At 40.7% G+C, this 14,503-nt stretch overlaps 1 protein-coding gene across 3 annotated transcripts in view; it reads left to right on the forward strand.

The window, feature by feature from the left end:
- Positions 1 to 14,503, forward strand: part of NECTIN3 (nectin cell adhesion molecule 3) — a 228,501-nt gene that overhangs the window by 90,284 nt on the left and 123,714 nt on the right. For all 3 annotated transcript variants that reach the window (XM_089659174.1, XM_089659176.1, XM_089659175.1), the window contains exon 3: positions 5,102 to 5,398. In XM_089659174.1, the coding sequence (XP_089515300.1) occupies positions 5,102 to 5,398 (297 nt within the window). The remainder of the gene's footprint in view (positions 1 to 5,101; positions 5,399 to 14,503) is intronic.

The following is a 14,503-nucleotide window of genomic DNA, read 5'->3' on the forward strand; positions in this document are numbered from 1 at the left end:
GGAAGCTCACTGCAGACCATGGCTCTTGCTGTAGGATGCGACTAAGAAAATGTCAGGAAAGACCTACTAGAACAGCTGAACTTTATTTGGGGTTAATAAGAGGCACTTTAAATGATGGCCGGTGTGTACTGACTCCTATTTAACATGATTTTGAATGTGATTGCCTAATTCTGAACACAGCTACATCCCTGTAAAAATGTGCTCTGCTTTGAGTGTCTTGATTCCAAGAGGGACAGCTACCTCTTGCAACAAGGGTTAGGTTTATTTACAAACCGGGATAAAACTACATAATATTTACAAATAAGGAATTGCGGTAATTTACAATGGGTAGGGAGAAGGACTGGGGAAAGGAGAGATCTATAAGCTCCTATACACACATCCTTGCTCATTCTCCTCTATTCTCTCATGCCAGGGCCCTTTTTGTCCAGACTTGAGACCCACACCCCCAGCTGGGGGTTGGTAATTGCAGTCAGTGATATCTTGAACAAAAAGACATAAAGCTCCTTCCTGCCCCAGATTATAATTGCATTCCAGATCAGATGTCCACTTGGTCTTCCAGCCCAGGAGGTAAACTGTCATTGTATCCAGATCTGGGCAGTAAAACCCTGCAGGGGGTCCTAGTATTCAGAATGTCCACTCCATTCTTCCCCCTTCAGTAACCACACTGTACAGGTGTGGAGGCTGCAGTTTTACTAGTCAAATGTTAATGAACTCGAGTATTTACCTAGCCCCTGTTGAAGTTGGCTAGCTGTGCAAATGTCCATATTTTAGTTCATGTCCAAACTGTAAATATATACATTTTTATCAAATATTACAATCCCCAGTTATAAGAGGGTGTGCACAATTATGGATCCACATTATTTTAGTTGTTTTATGCTTGCATTCCCCCGCTAAAAGATTTCAGTTTGTTTTTTCAATTGAGTTGTACACTTTATAGGACACATTAAAGGTGGAAAAGGTCCTGAAATGATTTATCTTTGTCTCATTTTTTTACATCACAGAAACCTGACATTTTAACGGGTGTGTAGACTTTTTATATCGTGTGTGTGTGTGTGTGTGTGTGTGTGTGTGTGTGTGTATGTAATAAATAAATATAGTTGTGTTCAAAATAATAGCAGTGCGTTGAAAAAAGTGAATAAAGCTCAAAATCCTTCTAATAGCTTTTATTTCCATACACACAAATGCATTGGGAACATTACACATTCTATTCCAAATCAAAGCATGAAGAAAAATATATCAACTGCTCCTACAAACATCTGTGAAGGAATGGGTCACTCTCAGGAGCTCAGTGAATTCAAGTGTGGTACTGTGATAGGTTGCCACCTGTGCAAGAAAGTCCAATCCATGAAATTTCAATGCTACTAAATATTCCACAGTCAACTGTTAGTGGTATTATAACAGAGCAACTGAGAACAGCAACTCAGCCATGAAGTGGTAGGCCACGTAAAATGACAGAGCGGGGTCAGCGCATGCTAAAGTGTACAGTGTGCAGAAGTCGTCAACTGTCTGCAGAGTCAATAGCTAAAGACTTCCAAACTTCGTGTGGCCTTCAGATTAGCACAACAGTGCGTAAACGGCTTCATGGAATGGGTTTCCATGGCCGAGCAGCTGCATCCAAGCCTTACATCACCAAGTGCAATGCAAACAGTTGGAGGCAGTGATGTAAAGCATGCCGCCACTGGTCTCTGGAGTTAAAATCACGTATATCTGTCTGGCAATCCGATGGACATGTCTGGGTTTGGCAGTTGCTAGGAGAACAGTACTTGCCTGACTTCATTGTGCCAAGTGTAAAGTTTGGTGGAGGGGGGATTATGGTGTGAGGTTGTATTTCAGGGGTTGGGCTTGGCCCCTTAGATCCAGTGAAGGGAACTCTTAAAGTGTCTTGACTTTGCCGACTTCTGCGCACTGTGCACTTCAGCATGCGCTGACCCCACTCTGTAATTTTTCTTGGCCTACCACTTTGTTGTTGAGTTGCTGTTGTTCCCAGTTGCTTCCACTTTGTTATACCACTAACAGTTGACCGTGGGATATTTAGTAGCAAGGAAATTTCACAGATGGACTTATCGCACAGGTGGCAACCTATCACGTTACCACGCTTGAGATCACTGAGCTCCTAAGCGTGACCCATTCTTTTAAAGAAGTTTGTAGAAGCAGTCTGCCTGCCTGTGTGCCCCAATACTTTCGGCAATAGTGTGTGTGTGTGTGTGTGTGTGTGTGTGTGTGTGTGTGTGTATCACCTCAAAAAAAATTAAACACTTTTTAATCCAGATTATAGCTTCATGTCAATTAAACTCCTGAGATATTGATCTTGTCAGTTAAGTAGCAGAGGGGGTAGTTAATCAGTTTCAGTTGCTTTGATGTTAATGAAATTAACAGGTGCACTAGATGGGCAACAATGAGACGACCCCCAAAACAGAAATGGGTTTACAGGGGAAGGCCACTGACATTTTTTCCCTACTCATCTTTTCTGACTGTTTTTCACTAGTTTTGCATTTGGCTAGGGTCAGTGTCACTACTGGTAGCATGAGGCGATACCTGGACCCTATAGAGGTTGCACAGGCAGTTCAACTCCTCCCAGGATGGCACATCAATACGTGCCATTGCCAGAAGGTTTGCTATGTCTCCCAGCACAGTCTCAAGAGCATGGAAGAGATTTCAGGAGACAGGCAGTTACTCTAGGAGAGCTGGACAGGGCAGTAGAAGGTCCTTAACCCATCAGCAGGACTGGCATCTGCTCCTTTGTGCAAGGAGGAACAGGATGAGCACTGCCAGAGCCCCACAACATGACCACCAGCAGGCCACTGGTGTGAAATTTTTCTGCCCAAACAATCAGAAACAGACTAAATGAGGGTGGCTTGAGGGCCCGACGTCCTCTAGTGGGGCCCCGCACCATAGAGCTCGATTGGCATTTGCCATTGAAAACCAGAATTGGCAGGTCCGCCACTATCGCTCTGTGTTTTTCACAGATGAAAGCAGGTTCACCCTGAGCACATGTGACAGACGTGAAAGTGTCTGGAGAAACCGTGGAGAACGTTATACTGCCCGTTTCATCGTTTGGAATGGGTCAGTTATGGTGTGGGGAGGCATATCCATGGAGGGACACACAGACCTCTACAGCCTAGACCAAGGGTCTCCAAACTTTTGAAACTAACGGGCCAGTTTACTACCCTTCAGTATTTACGGGGGCTGGACTATGGTCAGTGGGAGTAGAAAATGCCGTGGGCTTGGTTTTCTAAATGGGAGTAAAAAAAAATTACATAATTGGTGTCAGTAGAAGGAATAGTATCCCATAACTGGTGTCCGTGGAAGGACTAATACCCCATAATTGGTGTCAGTGGGAGGAATAGTGCCCCAGTCATTGGTGTCAGTAGGAGGAATAGTGCCCCATCATTGGTGTCAGTGGGAGGAATAGTGCCCCATTGTTGGTGTCAGTGTGGCGGAATGGTGCCCTGTCTTTGGTGTCAGTGGAAGGGATAGTGCCTCATATCAGTGGAGTGCCCCAAGGGCCGGATAAAGACAAGCAAAAGGCCACATCCGGCCTGCGGCCACAGTTTGGAGACCCCTGGGCTAGACGATGGCACCCTGGCTGCCATTAGATTTTGGGATGAAATCCTTGGACCCATTGTCAGACTCTGTGCTGGTGCAGTGGGTCCTGGGTTCCTCCTGGTGCACAACAATGCCTGGCCTCATGTGGCGAGAGTATGCAGGCAGTTCCTGGAAGATGAAGGAACTGATACTATTGAATGGTCCCCACGCTCACCTGACCTAAATCCAATAGAACACCTCTGGGATATCATGTTTCGGTCCATCCGACGCCACTAGGTGGCACCTCAGACTGTCCATGAGCTCAGGATGCCTTGGTCCAGATCTGGGAGGAAATATCCCAAGACACCATCCGTCTCATTAGGAGCATGCTCCAACATTGTCAGACATGCATACAAGCACATGGGGGCCATACAAACTACTGAGTACCATTCTGAGTTGCTGCAATGAAATTTCAGAAAAATGGACTAACCTGCTGCATTATATTTTTCACTTTGATTTTCGGGGTGTCTTTTGAATCCAGTCATCTGTAGGTTGATAATTTTCATTTCCATCAAACGATGGGGCATCCTTACGTTCCAAACACATTACCCAGTCCATATCAGTATAGATATCCAGCATGATATTTTTTCCCCATTGAGATCTGATGTGTTTTCAAAGTGTTCCTTTAATTTTTTTTGAGGTGTGTGTGTGTGTGTGTACACACACTATAAATATGCCCATGGGTGCTTATGCCTGGGATCTTTAAGAATCCTTTGTGAGTGAGTAGCATGCCATGCAAAGTAGTAAGTATTTGCATTATTGATTTTAATTGGGTATGTGGCCAGAATATTGGTATTTTTAAAGGGTGTGGTTGAATGAGAATATTGTGGTAAGATATATGTGTGTGTGTGTGTGTGTGTGTGTATATATATATATATATGTGTGTGTGTGTATATATATGTATGTGTGTGTGTGTGTGTATGTATATATATATATATATATATATATATATATGTGTGTGTTGTTTGGTATATTGCCACTGGACTACCTGTATATATGGTAGTTTTCTCCACCTGGCTATAATATAGCAGCCTAGTCCTATATTTTGCTCCTCTCTCCTTTATTCCAGTGCAGAATGCTAAAAATCACATCTTCCAGTGCTCTTTCTGTTTTCTTACATTGCTGGGTAGGTGAGTTAGAAGAGAACGCAGCCCTTTGTTCAAGCTTCCTACTTCTCCAGCATCATCAGTGTCTAGCTGTGACCAAGAATGCTAATGCTGATTTAACTACTGTGGCCAGGTGTTGGGTGGCTGAAGTTTACACCCATTAATCCAGTGACCTAGCAAGTTTATTCTGGACTAAATAATGCATGATCAAAAGAAGACATTTGGAGAATGCAATACATTTTAGTAGGCCTAAAGATTAACTCTTCCAGGGCCTCTGCTATCATGACTGCCTTGCTACAACGTATTATAATAAGCCTTTTTTTAGGTTTTATTAGGACGACCTGATTTTACTTTACAAAAAAACTGTTGAAGTTTGCATTGTTTAACATGTATTTGTTTCTTTGTTTTAGTTGAACCAACTGTAAGTATAACTAAAGGGCCCGATTCTTTAATGGATGGTGCAAATGAAACTGTAGCGGCCATCTGTACAGCTGCTACAGGAAAACCTGCTGCAGAGGTGAGCTGGGAAGAGGCTCTTGGGAAAGCAGAGGTGAATTATACAACCTTTGCAAACAAAACTGTCACAGTCGTAAGCCAATACAATCTGGTCCCAACAAGATTTGCAAGAAGAAGAAACATAACCTGTGTTGTAAAGCATCCGGCTTTGGAGAGCGATATTAGGTATCCTTTTACATTGGATATAAAATGTGAGTAAAGTAAAATGCTTCATGTAGCATAGAGAAGTCATTTAAATGGTGGTCCTGCATTTATATGACATTTTTGAAAAGGGTTTACACTTTCAGTTTTGGAATCTGTATAGGTAAAGTGGTTGTATACCTCAGACATGAAGTATGAATGAAATGTTATCCCTTTTTATAGTTTGTACTTGTCTCAAGCCAGAGAACTAAATGTCTTGTCTCTCTGCTGCCAGCATGAGCCAAGTCTGTCCTAAATAGTGTATATATGGTGCAGCGCTAAAAATAAACAAAATTTCAGTAATAAAGACTATAAAAAGATCCAATGGGATCTAAAATAAAGTGCAAGAAACTAAAGTGCAACTCAGTGAATATATCAAAAAGGGTTCACAAATTCAAACCCTGAATGCAGTGAAAAAACAAAAAAACACAACCCAATCCCAAATTGGGATAACACGCACCAAATTGTGTCAACAGAGTGGATCCCAAAAATGGGATAATCATAAAGTGACAAGTGCTGAATCACAATATGCTCTACCGCATGTCACTTCTGCTCCATAGCAAAGCACTCTGGGGATGTAGTTCCTGGGATGCTGCTGAGCAGTCTTTACTGTGTTGATGTCTGGAGAAGCTAAGCAGAGTCGGTGTGAGAGAGGAGGCCATGATTTTTACTGAGACCTGGGCTATATCTCGGTGAGTAAGGTGGAGATAAGACCTGCCTATCGATCCAGGAAGGGGATATCTTATATGGTATAATTGGAACCCTGTGTATGTGGAGATCGACTACTAAGGAGTTTTATATCATAGGATCCTGGTGTGGTCCAAAAGCGTGTTGGCCCGTAGGGTCACTATTGGAGGTGAGCGGGCATTTCAGCCATTTTAGGATCTGTTTGGAGTGTACACTGCACGGCACCAGTTCCTTGTTGGTAGTGGAGCACTGTTTTTGTGGGGAGGATTCCAACAGCACTATCATTGGACTTTACTGGACTTTTGCTACCTTTTTATTATATGTGATCATTTTTTCACAGGAATTTGTTTTTTTCACTGCATATATTTATATACATATATATTTTTATTGTCTCACCACACCTATTTATTGTGTTTTTGCATTTTTTTTATTGTCACTGCATGTATTGTGTATACACTGTATATTGCGATTCAGCACTTGTCACTTTATGATTATCCCATTTTTGGGATCCACTCTGTTGACATCATTTGGTGAATATTATCCCAACTTGGGATTGGGTTGTGTGTTGCACTTTAGTTTCTTGCACTTTATTTTAGATCCCATTGGATCTTTTTATAGTTTTTATTACTGTAATATTTGTTTTTAGCGCTGTACCATATATACACTATTTATGCTACTTGTCTTTTGAGGTAAAGGATTTGGGTGTTAGCAGCTGTGGTTAGGTAGAGTTCATCTAGTGCAGGAGGAACCAATACACTTATACAGCCAATTCTGTCCTGTCACCAAGAGGTGAAAAAGGTGATGGAGAGGAACCTCCAGCATACAGCCTGTGATTGGTAGTGTCCGCTATTTTCGTATGCGCTGTATAAAGAAGGGTGTGTCCTTTCCCTCCAATCAGCTCTCTGAGCCATTTTCACTAAGATCTGTTTTCTGAAATCTCAGACAAGCTGCATAAATTCTGTACTTTGAAAGGCTGTGGAGAAGAGAATATGGCAGATAAACAGGTACAACTTATGTAGGAGGATTTGTTTAATCTTTGTGTATCACGTGTGTGTGTGTGTGTGTATATATACTTATGTACAGTATCTCCCAGAAGTGAGTACACCCCTCACATTTGAAGAAATGACACTTTACGACAATGCAAAGTAGTGCGTGCACAGTTTGTATAACATGACTTGTTAGTGTTACAGGGTCTCAGGTGTGAATGGGGAGCAGGTGTGTTTAAATTTGGTGTCATCGCTCTCACACTCTCATACTGGTCACTGGCAATTCAACATGGCACCTCATGGCAAAGAACTCTCTGAGAATCTGAAAAAAAGAATTGTTGATCTACATAAAGATGGCCAAGGCTATAAGAAGATTGCCAAGACCCTGAGGTTGTCTTTGGGAAATAGATGAATGAGTGCTGCCAGCATTTCTGCAGAGGTTTAAGGGTTGGGGGGGTCAGCCTGTCAGTGCTCAGACCATACACCACAAACTGCATCAAATTGATCTGCATGGCTGTCATCCCAGAAGGAAGCCTCTTCTAAAGATGATGCACAAGAATACCCACAAACAGTTTTCTGAAGACAAGCAGAGTAAGGACATAGATTACTGGAACCATGTCCTGTGGTCTGATGAGACCAAGATAAACTTATTTGGTTTGGATGGTGTCAAGCGTGTGTAACGGCAACCAGGTGAGGAGTACAAAGACAAGTGTGTCTTGCCTACAGTCAAGCATGGTGGTGGGAGTGTCATGGTCTGGGGCTGCATGAGTGCTGCCGGCACTGGGGAGCTACAATTCATTGAGGAAACCATGAATGCCAACATGTACTCTGCCATACTGAAGCAGAGCATGATCCTCTCCCTTCGAAGACTGGGCCACAGGGCAGTATTTCAACATAACGACCCCAAAACACCTCCGAGGCGACCACTGCCTTGGTAAAGAAGCTGAGGGTAAAGGTGATGGACTGGCCAAGCATGTGTCCAGATCTAAACCCTATTGTACATCTGTGGGGTATCCTCAAACGGAAGGTGGAGGAGTGCAAAGTCTCCAACATCCACCAGCTTCGTGATGTCGTCATGGAGCAGTGGAAGAGGACTCCAGTGGCAACCTGTGTAGCTCTGGTGAACTCCATGCCCAAGAGGGTTAAAGCAGTTCTGGAAAATAATGGTGGCCACACAAAATATTGACTTTTGGGCCCAATTTGGACATTTTCACTTAGGGGTGTACTCACTTTTGTTGCCAGCGGTTTAGACATTAATGGCTGTGTGTTGAATTATTTTGAGGGGACAGCAAATTTACACTGTTATACAAGCTGTACACTCACTACTTTACATTGTAGCAAAGTGTCATTTCTTCAGTGTTGTCACATGAAAAGATATAATAAATATTTACAAAAATGTGAGGGGAGTACTCCCTTCTGTGAGATACTGTATATGCCTGGGTATATATAAGGTGTATATATAAGGGTTTACAACCACTTTAAATAACAGCATACATGTCTACTGTAATAATTATTGGTCAAAATGTAGGTGCTAACCATTCTGTGCAGCACACTGACTAGATGTACTGTTTTGTTCAGGTTTGGTTCTCTTTCTTGTGCTGTTTGTTGAATTAGCACATACAGTGGGTAAAATAAGTATTGAACACGTCACCATTTTTCTCAGTAAATATATTTTTAAAGGCGCTACATGTCGGTAACAACCCATGCAATCCATACATACTAAGAAACCAAAACAAATTAAGTTCAGAAATTAAGTTATGTGTAATAAAATGGAATGACACAGGGAAAAAGTATTGCATATGAAGAACGGGATGTGCATAAAGGCATGGAAAGCCAGGACACCAGCTGAATTCTATCAGTAATTAGAAAGCAATCCTGCCCCTTGTCATTGCAAATTAATATCAGCTGGTTCAGTTTCAACTAAAGGCCTACAAAAAGGTGTCTCATATCCAAGGTGTCACTCAAGAAACATCTCATGATGGGTAAAAGCAAAGGGCTTTCTGAAGACCTTCACAGCCTTATTGCAGTTTATCCATACAGGAGGCGTCTTAAAGCTGTCATTCCCAACAAAGGATTTTGTACAAAGTATTACATTTCAGTTTGCGTGTTCAATACTTTTTCCCTGTGTCATTCCATTTTACTACACATAACCTAATTTCTGAACGTATGAGTATTAGCATAGTCGTGGCATCTAATCATTCCCCCTGATGAAGTCACGTGACCCTGTGACGATACGCGTAGGGGAGGGGCTCTGACGTCACGACATTGCACTGGAGAGGCTCGGTGATCTGAATACAGACACAGGTAGACAGCACTGCAGGAACAGAGGCAGAGCACATTTATGCTGGACTACAATTGTATACTACTGTGCAACTGGCAGCAATAAACCCCCTTTTTGCACAAGGATAAGACACTATGGTCTGTTTGTCTTCCTTTCTCAATTGAACAACACCCTTTGAGCTGATATAAGGAGGACTGGAAAAGGAAACAGCCCCAGGAGGGGAATTGGGAGATCCTCAGAGAGATGGTCAGTATACCCACTCATGAGCAACTACAGGAGAACAAATATAAATCCACATCCACCTTCTGAGATAATTCAAGAGCATCATTCCATCCCATCTATCCTGGAAGGATAAAAAGTGTATTTGCCTGGATTTATTCAGGCAAATATAGAGGTGAGCACATAGGGAGACCATTAAGCACTCGGCGAGAGGGAACCAAGAATCCACCTGCACATTTATTTTGAAAGACTTTTTTTTTTTTTTTTTTTTTTTTTTTTTTTTTTTTATTGAATATATCATAAGCACGTGCACATAATATATATGTGTTTGCACAATATAAATATAAGGATCACAGTAGAATAGAGGAGTATTTCTGATTTGTATATCACTGTACTTTAATAGGCACTATCACCTTAGGATTATCAGTTATTAATGTCACTTGCATGAAGATTAATATTCACAATGATGTTTTGAGTCACTAGTAATAATTGTTTGATACATGCAGTATCTTGAAAGCTATTCATTAGCACTTTGAAAGTATAAGATATACATATTGGTACATGGGAGCGCGGCACTATCTATTTTGAAAATATTATATATACACTAGCATATGAGTCAGTGCAAGTGCCAGCGAACCTCACGTGAGAAATAAGGACATCTAAAGTCACATATTGAACACCTCATTTCATAATAGCTCACAAGCATTCACCATTTATATTCTAATTTCTGAACGTATTTATTTTGGTTTCTTTGTGGGCTGTTACTGACATGTGGTGAAAATGTCATGTCAATAGCACCTTTAGAAATATATTTACTGAGAAAACTGGTGACGTGTTCATTACTTATTTTTCCCACTGTATATCTGTTATCACAACCTATTTGATGATACTGTATAGATATCTAACTATAAAAAGGCAGACCTTCAAGTTTTGTGAAGCGCTTCTGAAATCCATAAACCTCCACATTTTAGGACCCACACCAGGCCCTATGGGCAGTGTTGCCCAACACAAAGATGGGACAAAAGTCCTTGCATTGTATAGGGCCTGTTTACACCAAAGTACTGTGCTGGTGTGTGTTGCAATAAAATGATGCAGGTATACATTTTATCACAACACAGCATTTTACAGTGTGCTGCAGTATGCCTCAATGAGCAGCAGCACATAGAATTAACATTTAAAGTGATTTTTTTTTTTTTTCTAAATCACAAACATGTCATACTTACCTGCTGTGTGCAATGGTTTTGCACAGAGCAACTCCGATCCTCCTTTTCTCAGGTCCCCCTCCGACGCTACTGGCCCCTTCCCCCTGCTTAGCTCCCCCAGAGCAAGCTGCTTGTTCCGGGGGCACTCGTACGGGCTCAGTCCCAAGCCAAGTCTATGAGACACACAACATGGAGTATCCTTTTGGATACTGTGTACTAACAGTTCAGTTAGTAAATGAAAGAAATGTAAATACAGTTTTTCAATAAATATATCTATGAATGTATATATAAATACAGGATTCTGGGGAAAACAAACCATGCATGAATGACAGATTGCACCAATAAGGACACATTTTGAACTAGGTTACTCTTGGTTACTGCTTAGGTCTTCACAAAAGAGGCTTTTGTAAATGAGAATTTGCAGTAGGTGGTGTGCATTTGTATTTATAGAATTCTGTTGGTAAAATAGTTACTATTTAAGAGACACATTTGTGTTCAGCAGACCAATAGTTTGGTATAAAAATTGGCAACAATATAACACATTTCTCAAATGCATAACATGGAAATTGTTTAAGTTGATGACCAGTTTGGGGGGAAATTTGGGTAGGATTAGTAATTTGTGCTGTTTTAAGAACTCTCATGGCTAGATTTCAAAACTTCTCCGAGAGAAATGTAATGTCGGCAGCACCTATCAGGGGTCTTTATTGCTAATGAAAATTAGATTGACGCAGTTATAATTCTTTGGAAAGTAAATCAGTGTTTTAGGTCCCTTGTACACCATACTGCACATAAATATGCACTAAGTGTTCAGTAGTGTGTATTTACATTGAAGCAAGAGAGAGAGGAGCCACAATAAATGAGCGAGCCTTCTTATTTAGGTCCAAAGTGTATTTTAGAGGGTGATATACTGAAGAGCTTTTTTAAATGGTTCATAAACACCATACAGTGTCTGCACAGTTAAAATCTTCCAAGTGACTCTGCTGTACCATTGATCCTCTTCGCTGTACTGTGCAAGTTCTGGCTTTACAGATCATTGAGCATTAGAATAGCATAGTCACTCCTCATCTAAGCCCAAAGTTCAATAGTGGCACCACTCTTTTTTTTTTTTTGATTTTTATGATTGTGTATTGCATTGTCAGTCTTCCATCTCCAGCAAACCTGAAATTGGGACCTCTGGGGCTTGTCCGAGTTTCTTTACAGTTACTAATCAGGGACTGCAGACATTGGATGGTGCCTCCTAACAACTTAAAATGCTGGTTTCATATCTTTTTTTTTTTTTCTAGATACAGGTTTGCATTTACTATGATTTACTTGAAATGCTCAGTCATGAAGGGGAATTTAGAACTCTGCATAATTGGATGTTTTAAGCACAGATAATCAGTCCCTTAGAGCCATGTTGCACAAGTGATCGTGTGGTAGTGATTTATAGCCGCTACAGAAGTGCTCCCCTTGGGCCTCATTCATACTATGTTTTAAATAAACTCATGTGCGTTAATGCAAAGCATTATTATGTATACAGTAAATTGAATGGCATTTTACCATGGTTCGTGCATTACCATACATTGTGTTAAGGTGCGGTAAAATGTGAAAATATTAAATGGCCTTTGCAGTGAATGAAAGGTGCTTGTCAAAGCCATTCTAGCTATTTGCAGCTTGGTCTTTGCTTATTTTTACTTGTAATTTTCAGCTGTTTTAGCTGGCTAAAAAATTAGCTTCAAGCAGAGCGATCTGTAGCTGCTACAGAGTTGCTGGTGTGACATGGCCCCTAGTTTTAGGAGCACTCCTCGTGCACAGGATGGGAGTCTGTTTTGTTTGACTTGTCTGCTCCATGATGATTTTCTTTTTAGAATGTCACAAATTCAGATATCTGCATAATATAAGCCCCATACATTACTAAGAATAGAATTTATTTTTGGCTTTATGTAATACTGACTGAAATGCTAGCCCAAATTTCAGTAATCTATTATATGTCCCCTCTACCCTGATCCTAGCTCTTTGTAGTAAAGTACTGCTCAACAAATAATTGTGTGCCATCACTCTTTTTTTACACTGTCCACCTCTTTTTTTATTATCTTGCATTATTATTTGTGTTATTAAAACAGAAGTACAGCCAAAGCTTATTTGGCTATACTTCTCCTATGGATCACAGGAGTGAACTTCATTCTGCACTCCTGTGACCCGTTTTGAGCCAACAGCGGGCTTTATTCACAGAGTCACAGAGCTGGTCCTGACTGGTGAAAGATCCTGGGGGTTCAGAGCAGACAGCAGTGACTGACAATAAACAGACCACTGAAAACTGAGTGATCAGCAGCCTTTGATCGCTTAGTTCTCAGTCTTAGAATTGGCAGGGGATAGATTCAGTATCAGACCACCTAGGTAAGTATGATTTCTTTAAAAAAAAAAATGTTTAACTTCTCTTAAGGGCTGCAGACTATCATCTTAATGCTGAAGTTCCGAGTGGGCTGTGCAGCACCCTCTGAAACAAGAGAGTAGATGTCTTTTATAGCGATGGTCTTGTTAACCATCACTGCCTTTCCTCTAGAGTTCTGTGGCTCAAACTTTTTTTTTTTTTTCTTCTTTTTTTGGTCTTTTCATATTCTAGAGTGCTTTACAGATATGTATTGCTCAGTCTAGGCAAGAAAAAAAATACAAAGTACTCTGTTTTGCTTTATTCACTTGTACTATGTATTGGTCCAGAAGTGCCCGGTCCTCATGTGATACTAATTGTTTAACCACCTCTGTACCAGTGCAACTTTTTAATTTTTTGCACACGCATTAAAATTTGCATTGTTAGAAATTACTTTAAACTCCCCAAAAAGTGTATGTATATATATATATTTTCTGAAAGCAGAGACCATAGAGAATAAAATGGTGGAAGTTTTATGTTGTACAGTATTTGTTTGTACAGTACTTATCAAGTGCATGTTTTCAGGAAAAAAAAAAAAATACACTAAAATTAATTTTAGTGCAAACATAATATAATACCCAATTTTTCTGTAAAATATAAAAGATGGGGTTACACCGAGTATATAGACATCCAACATGTCAAGACCTAAGATTGACACATTCATAAAATCACAAAAAACTATGGTACCCAACATGTTTAGAGTTAACCATGAGTGATGGCCCTAAAATCATTTCTCTCATTGCAATACCTCACATGTGGTGCAATTTATGTTATAAACACACCTTCAGAGCCCCATTAAATTAAGAAGGTGGCTATTAGAGCAGCCCAGATCACTTTTATCTGAAAGCCCTTCACCAGCTGTAAAAAATCTATACCAAGCTCATGGTTACAGCAGCAGCCATGTGCATGCTTTAAACCCCTTGTATACCATGATGTTAATAAACGTACCTTAATAGACACGGGGCTAAAGAAGATGACTAATCATAACTTTTTTCTGGATAGAAAAGGTAAGAACTTTTTTCATGTTTTTGTCTGTGAGCACATTTCTGCTCAGGCGACTGCTGCTACCCTGAACAAAATATAAGGGTAAATCTTCTTTAAATAGACCCTGTCAGGTTTCAGAACAAATCAAAATGGCACTCCCCTGCAATACAGGAGCTGTTATACTCCCCTTTCTGGCAGCCCAGATCACATACCTTTCTCTTTTTTCCTGTGCTGCAGTTCCGTTATTACCCTTGGAATTCAGTACTTCTGGGAATGTTAGATGATTGTGCCCCCATCATGCTCTGTGGTTACATCCCTTGACTCCCCTATTTAACTGCTCATTCCTGCAG

Source organism: Staurois parvus, unplaced genomic scaffold (assembly GCF_062004578.1).
Source record: "Staurois parvus isolate SC_StPar_1 unplaced genomic scaffold, SC_StPar_1.0 ptg001134l, whole genome shotgun sequence".
Lineage (NCBI taxonomy): Eukaryota > Metazoa > Chordata > Amphibia > Anura > Ranidae > Staurois > Staurois parvus.